Below are 9,258 nucleotides of genomic sequence, written 5' to 3' on the forward strand. Positions count from 1 at the left end.
GGACCTTAAAAAAAAACACTGATCTGAAGCTCATTGGTTGCACACTCATCACATGCAGGACAAAGACAAAGACATTCAGAGATATCAATGTACTTTTACACAAGTTATATGGACAATACACACACACACACACACACACACACACACACACACACACACACACACACACACACACACACACACACACACACACACACACAAGCATTTAAAGACCATTTTCCCCGCTAAAGCGGGGGTTAGCCGGAGATGACTACCAGCTTGTCTACTACTACTACAGGTGGAGGGAGAACACAGAGTCCAGGGACATGGACAATAGAACAGAATTATTGACAAATTACCAGAGTAAAAGAGATTGGATCTTGAGATCCCGGCATCATGAGCTTTTGGGGTTTTTATTTTTATTTTTTTGTATACCTTGCCGAAGCTCGAATGAAAGCTAACACACAACGCACAGTGAGGGGGCATGAGACAAGAGGGGTGGGAGTGGGAAGGACAAAAGAGTTGGGAACAGAGACATTAGGAGATCTGTGGATGGGGCGGGATATTTGAAGTCCACACTGTTAATGAAGAGGGAGGGAGGAGGCTTTGGGTGCAGGGGATGGGAGGGGAGGGGGAGGATAGGACAAGGGAGGAAGGGGGGAGGTAAGGAGAGTTGTTGAAAGAGTGTAGTGGATTGCAGAATTGCTTGGGGAGGGGGCCATATGAGGAGGAGAAAAGGCTCTGTGGTGCTGGGAGAGAGGGGGAGGGGGGCAAGAGAGCAGGCAGAAGGCAGTTGAGGATTTGAGGAGGTAGAGTGATGAGATGGAGGTGAGAGGGCAGGGGAAGGAGGCAGCTTTGTGGATGTGATTGGGGGGGGGTGTACTTTGAGAAGGGTGAGTGGGGAGAGTTGAGGGAGAAAGGTGAGGGGGGAGTTTTTGAGAAAAGTGAGAGGGAGGCTTGGAGGGAGAAGTGTGTGATAGTTGCTTTGAGAAGGAGGGGTGAGAGGGCTGAGTTGGCCCTGAAGTTGGAAAAAAAGAATGGTTGATGGAAAGCGAACATTCACAGCAAACTGGGGTTTTAAATTTTTATAGGTCAGAAATGCGATGAAAGACATTCTTTGATGGATGTAATAAAGGCGAATTAAGAGAATGGAGAGAAGAAACGTTGTGACAGTTCGATTTTTTTAGGCAAGCTATGAAGGAATGTTCAAATTGAGAGGAGTCTGTTGAAATAGAAGAAGAGTCGTGCATTATTATACAGTTATGAGAACCACACGTGTGAAAGAGGAAGATGAAGCATTATAAGAGATCATTTTTTTAAATATATTATTATTATTATTATTATTATTATTATTATTATTTATTATGTTTTTTTGAGAGAGTTTACATCAGATTAGGTCATGGAGAAGTTGTAGAAAAAAATCATGAGGTGAATGGTGAATTTGGATCGGGAGATGCAAGGGAAGGAAACAGATAACGTGGTTACGGGGGAAGCACGTGGCGATGGGAGTTGTACAGTCAAATGTGACTATTTATTTATTTATTTTAAATAAGGATTGCATAACATTCGGAAAAGGAAAGGTTGAAGTGAAATCGTGGAGGTGTATGGTGAATTTTGAACGGCAAATGCAGAGTGAAGCTGATGGATCGATGAAAAGTATCAGGAAGAGTCGAGAGTCACGTGGTTACAAGAGGTGTATCGAGAGAAAGGACACAAGGAAGATTTTTATTTTTTGATGGATTTTTGAAGAATAGGTACGATTCGGGAATGGAAGGTTGTAGGAAGAAATCGTGAAGGTAATGGTGAGAGAGGGTCAGCTCAAGTGGACGAAAGATGGTGTGCCGGCAGGAGGAAGAAGAAGAAGAGGAAGAAGAGGAGCAGAAGAAGAAGGATCGGGACTCGTGGGTATGCAGGGAGAAAGTTAGTGTTTTTTTGTTGGTTTTTTTTCTTTTGAGTTTAAGACAAGAAACAGAATGTTTAGTTGGGAGGGTTGGGGGGACGTTGGGAAAGTGGGGAAAATAAGATTGAAGGTAATTGGGAGAGAATATAAATAAAAACGATCGTATACCTGGAGGGGAAGAATGGGTATGCCTCAAGGAACCCGGTAAGACAAGGTCGACAAAAACTCCCAAAACAGCACGATTTTTGAAACAAAACCGAACTAGGAACACACAGAAGCATGTAGGTTAGAAAATAAACAGTTAAAATGGGGCAGATAACGACTAGAAACTTAACTTTGAGAACATTGGCAGAGACTCCTGAGAGAGACCTGCCGTTGCTGCCAAGTAAGAGAGACGCCTGAGAGGGTTCCGTTGAGAGCGTAAACAGATGACAAGTGAATCTGGTACAGGCAAGTAAATCTGGCATAATATCAAGGTCCTGGTCAGGAGATCTAGGAAAGGTGAACTTGTCAATCATTTTCTGATGAATGCTATTTCAAGCTGGAGACCCAAGATGCTAAGTTGCTTCCCATCAGCACAAGCAGGACTTGACCAGTCTGGTCGATCCATGATGGTCTTGGTTCATGAAGGAATGAAGTTAATCACATTCAGAGAATGTGTTACAATTTGATATGAGTTCCCTTACAAGGAACTTTAATGCAGGAGTCGGTCATTAGGCCCATCAAGCTTGTGCAATGGTTGCCAAACTGTGGTTGTTTGGCCTTTTCTAAAATGCTGAGCATCAAGCAAGGAAGCAACACATACCATTTAAAAAACCTTTGTATGACTGGTCCGGGGCCAGGTTTGAACCACCGACCTCCAACACTCAGAGCGGACGCCATAACCGTTACACCACCGAGTCTGGTTTAAACCTCTAAAGTCATGAAGGATTGGAGTTAATCATTGGAGAATCTCCTGCAACTTCTTGCCAATGAAACAACACCCTTTAACTGATTGTTGTGCTGGTCCTTGGTTTTAAAACGTTTTGAATTTTTTTCTCGTAGACTCTTTATGTAACTTGTCGACAACTAATATGTTTTTTTTTAATGTGATCTACTTCATGAAACCATTATGAACAAGTATCCTCGAAGATAATCCCACAATTGTTGTCAAATTTTATGTTATGTCATCAAATATATCAAATTTATGTGTACATTATATTCCAACTGCATTGCTGTTTGGTCAATGAACAACAACCACAGCACATTATTTGGGATTTGTTTGTTTTTAATTACACACCACCAGGTTCCAACCAGGAAAGTGAAGCATTCTCTCCTGATATTGGGAGTGCTACGGGGAACTCAGAAGATGTTGAAATGTTTGAAATGGGACGTAGATTGAAAAAGAACCATAACCACACCTGTCAACAGATCACTGTCCATGATGGAGGTGTTACTGCACTTCCAAGCTTCGAGTACAGCCTCTATTCCAGTGGTTATGCCTCCACAGCTCCTGGAACTATCACTGGGTCACCAAATCCAGAGGAACAATCCCTGGAAAGTACTGATGTTCAGTGTCAGGGTTCTCTGATGGTGAAACCACCAGATGATGAAAGACTTCAAAAAATGTCACCTTATACTCAGATCACTGCTCTGGTGGCAAACATTGGCCACAAGGCTGAGGGTGATTACCTTTTCTCTAAGCATGTTCAAGAACTCCATCTTGAGGAATGTAGAACTGCCACTATAAAACAGGAGAAACCTGCAATCGAACCAGAGTTTGTGAATAAACCCAGGCCTTTGAGCTGCTCCAGTTTTGATGTGCCTTTGCTGACGCAGGGTGTCAACGTTTCTGCGATGATCAACTCAGCTCTATGGGAAGTAATGGAGGCCAGTGAGGTCAGCATTGACCTCCGAAGTCAAGCAGATCCAATCACGGAGTCGTGTTGTTCAGGTTTGGTTCCGCAGAATGATCAGAAAAACGAGAGGCTTGAATCAAAAGAAGAAACAGAAGTATCAATTGAGATCCTTAGAACCCAAAATGGACTCCATAAGCAGCTGGAAACGACTCAATCTGAAGAGCTGGAGCAAGAACAAGAACTCGAAGGATTTGAGCTCTTGGACCGAGCTGAACTTTTAGAGTTGGAACATGAGATGGTTCTATCAGGGCAGGTTTACCCACCTGTTACACCTTCCACATTCTTTTCTCACTTGCTGGGTTAGGCCAGAATTTTATATCAAACGTGGTGATGTACTGCTATGTTGTTATGATAAATAAAACATTACAGTATTTTGCTTTTCCTCTTCCAAGATTAAATTGGTGTGTTTTGCTCATTGATTTTGATGGTTAAGTAACTAACTAACAATCGTTAGCAGTTCTCTTATAATTGTATTTATTAAAAGGGGTTTTTACAATGGAATATTGATTGACGCATTATCTACTTATTATGTACCTATTATATAGACCCACCTCTTCCTCATACATTCCCCATCCATCTCTCTCAACTCACCCACCCACCCACCTCTCTTCATTCATATTCTCTCTTCCTGAGATTATATTGATTATATAATATTGATTATATAATATTGATTTAAGCATTATCTACTTATCATGTACATATGATATAGACTCCCCACTTCCCTTTGTTTTCAATTACCCATCTTCACAAATCCAACTACACATATACTATGTATACGGCCCATAGATGTGCTGTGTCTCTGTTCTATTTGTTCAATTATGGTTCTTCCAATACAGCATAAATTAAAGTGATTTATTGATTTTTGAATACCCATTTCAGCTCTATGAGAGTAGCAGGGGTCATTTCGATGAGCAACGTCATTTAGAGTCTCCCAGCACCAAGCACTAAGTGTCATCATACAGCTACTGATGTATTAAAAATTCAGAACAAATTGGAAATGGTGTCATTCATTCTATTGTCCCATGAAGATTACTTATTACTTTCTGATGTGATTACTTTGAAAAGCTCAAAATAAATTATATATATTTTTCATGTTACTTTTATGGTGCTGAGAACATCACTTCTACCTTCTGTCAGCCATACAGCAAAAAAAAAAAACAGAAAAAACAACTCTCTCCCATTAATCACTTTGAGTGAGATTATTTTAAACTGAAGGGTAAAATGTTTTTCTAGAGTGGAATGTTTTATTTTATTTGCAGCAGAAGATCACATCAGATCATGAACCATGCTCTATTCAAACGGTCAGTTTTGCCGAAGCAGTTTCTATGGCTATGGTTACAATCCTAGATGGGTCGTCACTCTGACACAGGAAGTTGAGGCAGGAATTTAGAATTTGTTCATGGTGCCGGCAATAGCTCACCTCCTCTTCCCCCAAGGACACCGTGAGGATCTTTAACGTCCACCAACTAACGCCGGCAGATGGGAAGCCCAGTTTAACGTCCATGTCCGAGGGACGTCACACACATTGATGAATCACTGTCTGTGAAACACCGGGATGACGTTTATAGCTGGGCTGAGATTCGAATCCAGGCGAGACAGCTTAGAGGCGACCGTACGTACCTCTAGGCCATCCTGCCAACCTAGCAGAAGTTACCCCCCAAAAAGTTGTTATTTTCATTGTTATGGATAAAGCACAGGCATGATGGACCAAATGGCCTCCTTCTCTGTCCAAGTTTTCTCGAAACTCTCAAAGCCCTGTTTTTAATCTAGCAGTAGGATTGCTATTCTTTGGCCAATTAATTTATTTATTATATTTTTTGTATGTGCAGTATGATGTGAGTGAAGTTTTGTTTGAAATTACATGACAGCATCTGTTTAATTGTAGCAAGTCTCACAAACTTAGGGTTAGTTGGGTTACCTTCTGAGCAACCACTTGTTTGGCATTATGTGTGGCAGACACAATGGAGCATTGCTGTGTCCAGCACCATGCGAGAGGCTTAACTCCCAGCGTTTTTCTTAAGTTAAGCGTTTTTCTTAAGTTAAGCGTTCCCAGCGTTAAGCTTAGGCTTAACTCCCAGCGTTTTTCCAGCTCCCATATTCGCCTTATTTTCTTGTCTACTGTCTGGCCATTCATTTATGCATTTTACAGATTATTACTTGCAAAATCAAAGATTTATCAAGTGTATTGATCAGCCGATTTTGTTATTCTGTCTGTCTGTCTTTTTTGTCTGTTTATCGCTTACAGGTCATAATTCTACACTGATTTTCATGAAACTTTACGAAGTTTCAGAGGTAGTCTCAACTGAGAAGCCGATTGATTTCGAGGTCAAAGGTCATCTTGAGGTTAAATTTCTAAAATCGTCATTTTTCATCCGATTGACTTGAAAATTAAACAGCAATTGCATAGTACATCACTGAATTGGGAAACCATCTATTTTTTGAGATCAAAAGGTCAAAGGTCAACTCAAGGGCAAACATCAAAAATCATCAATTTTCAGCTGAAAAATTATCAATTTACATCCTGTTAACTTGAATATTAAACAGCAATTGCATCGTGTATCACTGAATTGGGAAAGCAACAACTTTTGGTGTGAAAAGGTCAAACTTCTAAAATCATCAATTTCAATCTGAAAAATGATCAATTTTCATCCAATTGACCTGAGCTTTGATTAAGATTGTCAATTTTAATCTTAGCGAAATGGACAATTTGATGGATCCATGGCAACCTTTGGAAGGTGGGGTGGATTTTGCAAGTATCATGCTCTGCACGTCTTTTTTTCTTGTTTTAATATTTGTCCTTTTTGTTTATTCATTATGCAGATAATTGTCGTGAAAATCAGTTACGAAGGAAAGGATAAAATATTTGGTGTTGGCAAAGTGAATGAAATTTGAGAACGATTTTAAAAAAATAATAATAATTTATAAACCCTTTCCAGGGCATTTCTTTTTTCCTGGTTCTCCAGATATTCCTGTACACTCATTTGTGTCACACTCACACGGTCACAGTATCGGCCGACATTAGGTTGGTCGGCCTTGGTTAATACATTTATTTGAGTGTTTTCTGATGCACAGAGATGGCAGCGTGTGCAATTGTCATGATCAGATTTTTTTCTCCCCATTTTAAAATTATTTAAATTAGGTGGTTAGTTCATTTGAGCACAATGGGTTGTTCTTGTGTTACTTACAGGCCTACTTTGTTTAAATGCACTCAGTATTATCATAAAAATTATGTGGAATTATTAGTCAATGGCATAATTTGTTATACTGAGATCGAGGTTTTTAGAAAAGGAATGAATGGGTATTTGAAAAGATTGCCTCTGCAGATAAACATCAAAACAGTCGCTTGTGTATGAATATTAACATTATATTGCTTTCATTAAGTTCTTTGTTGGCTGTAAAAGGTCATCAGTGGCTACCACAAGCTTCTAGTTAAACATACTAATTCACTGCTTGTTAACCAGCCAATGCATCTCGGTCAGTGTGAGGGCCTTCTCCTTCCTCCATAACACATCAAAGGCCTTCGGCACAGTGCGAAATCGCTGGAGAACATATGTCAGGAGCAGTCTCTGCACCTCAGGACAACTGTTCATGTCTCCCTTCAAAAGGTCGCAAGCTCGCCGCCTTGTCTTGCACGTGTTTCCAAGTCCCTCCCCTTCCCCCAATCCGAACATCTCCTCGCCCTTTCTAACGGATCTAACAACTATTTAGTTGCACCATTTGACTTCCCTTCTGGCTAGCATAATAATCTATGCTATTGCACTTACCACAACCTCAATGCAAGTACCATAGGTACCACACAACAAGTGATTGTAACTCCAAAAACAAATTATTCTTGCTTTGTAATCCCAAATAAATAATTCATATCTTATAATCCCAAACATATTATTTTTGCATCATTATGCCTCCCCCACCCCCTTCCCCCCAAAAAAAATTCCCATGTTATAACCCCCCCCCCCCAAAAAAAAAATTATTATTATTATATCTGCAAAATAATCACAAACAAATCTCCCAAGTTACAATGCAAAAATGAATCGATGCGCTATAATTCCAAATGAATCTATTCCTGCATTAAAAACTCAAACAAATAATTCCAGGCTGATATGAGGTGGCCAGTCTGAAATAGATCATTAAATCCATGCAGATCGGACAGCTATCACTCTGTCATTGTTGGAAAGAAAGAAAGCATAAATTCCAACAAAGATCTATGAACAAGTGGGTCCAATTGTTTACATATTCTATGCTGATAAGTGATGTTTGTCTTGGATATAAATTGTGAAAGCATCATTTGATAAACAGCAGCAAAGTGAGAGTGAACCAGGTTCTATCATTCTACACCCACGATCGCTATGCATTGTGACATTAGACATATATTCTTAAAGAGATTCCGCAGCACCGTGTTCAGGAAGAGTTACTCCGTCGTGTTGAGGTGAGAAAGGAAAACTTCCCTCCGCTTCCCGACATAACAACACCGTGTGAAGCAAGCCTGCAGACTGGGGTGCTACAGTTCATTAAGAGAACCGCACCCTACCCCAAACTCCTCTCCCATACTTTTAGGGTCCACACGCTGTCTCGTCAATGGTGTTATTTGCGAAGTAATTGTTAAACAAATTCTCGATCTTGGCAGCTTTAAAAACATAAATTAATGGTATGGCACTCTGAGCCTTTATTGGCAATTTGAAGGATAAGTGGAATATACGAGTGGTGGTCATAAAGCGAAATACTCGCAACAGTCCAAATGTGTTCCAAAAAAAAATAATGATACCAATGTTTATATTTGTTCAATATATTTTTCATATTAGTGTTTGTTGTGTGTATATATACATATATATATATATATATATATATATATATATATATATATATATATATATATATATATATATATATATATATATTTAAGAGTGGCTGCCTGTCTCGGATTGAAACCCCAGCCAAGAAACTGCTTCCGCAGAACCGATGGGCTTTACAGAGATTATGTATGACATTAGGATCATGGCTTATGGAAAGATCATGGTTGAATAAATAAATATTTCGAAAAAAAATATCTGTATATATATATATATATATATATATATATATATATATATATATATATATATATATATATATATATATATATATATATATATATATATATATTTCATTGTTTGACTCTCAAAACTCAGTTTCTTGCTTCTGAGCTGTCAGATTCTCAGCAGTTTGCCAAATTCCCAACTAAAACAAGCATTTTGAGAGGTATTGCACCAAGGAGGATGTCATCTTTCTGACACTGCAATATATATATATATATATATATATATATATATATATATATATATATATATATATATATATATATATATATATATAAATAATTTTTGTTAAAGCAAACCTATGGGCTCCAACTCAAAAGACAATTGGCGTCAATAATTTTTGGGAAGTGAAGTGCAAGTAAAAAAACAAATGAAGAAAAATGGATGTAAACTGTACACGATGGACCGA

At 38.9% G+C, this 9,258-nt stretch overlaps 1 protein-coding gene across 3 annotated transcripts in view; it reads left to right on the plus strand.

Annotated features, from left to right (window-relative positions):
* LOC147021618 (uncharacterized) overlaps window positions 1-4,775 on the plus strand; it is a 29,788-nt gene extending 25,013 nt beyond the window's left edge. For all 3 annotated transcript variants that reach the window (XM_085891784.1, XM_085891783.1, XM_085891785.1), the window contains one exon: window positions 3,165-4,775. In XM_085891784.1, the coding sequence (XP_085747910.1) occupies window positions 3,165-4,081 (917 nt within the window). In that variant the 3' untranslated portion in view covers window positions 4,082-4,775. The remainder of the gene's footprint in view (window positions 1-3,164) is intronic.
* The last annotated feature ends 4,483 nt before the right edge of the window (window positions 4,776-9,258 follow it).

The sequence above is a fragment of the Eptatretus burgeri genome, chromosome 8 (genome assembly GCF_056783735.1).
Source record: "Eptatretus burgeri isolate ZD-2024b chromosome 8, Ebu_testis_v1, whole genome shotgun sequence".
In the NCBI taxonomy this organism is placed as follows: domain Eukaryota; kingdom Metazoa; phylum Chordata; class Myxini; order Myxiniformes; family Myxinidae; genus Eptatretus; species Eptatretus burgeri.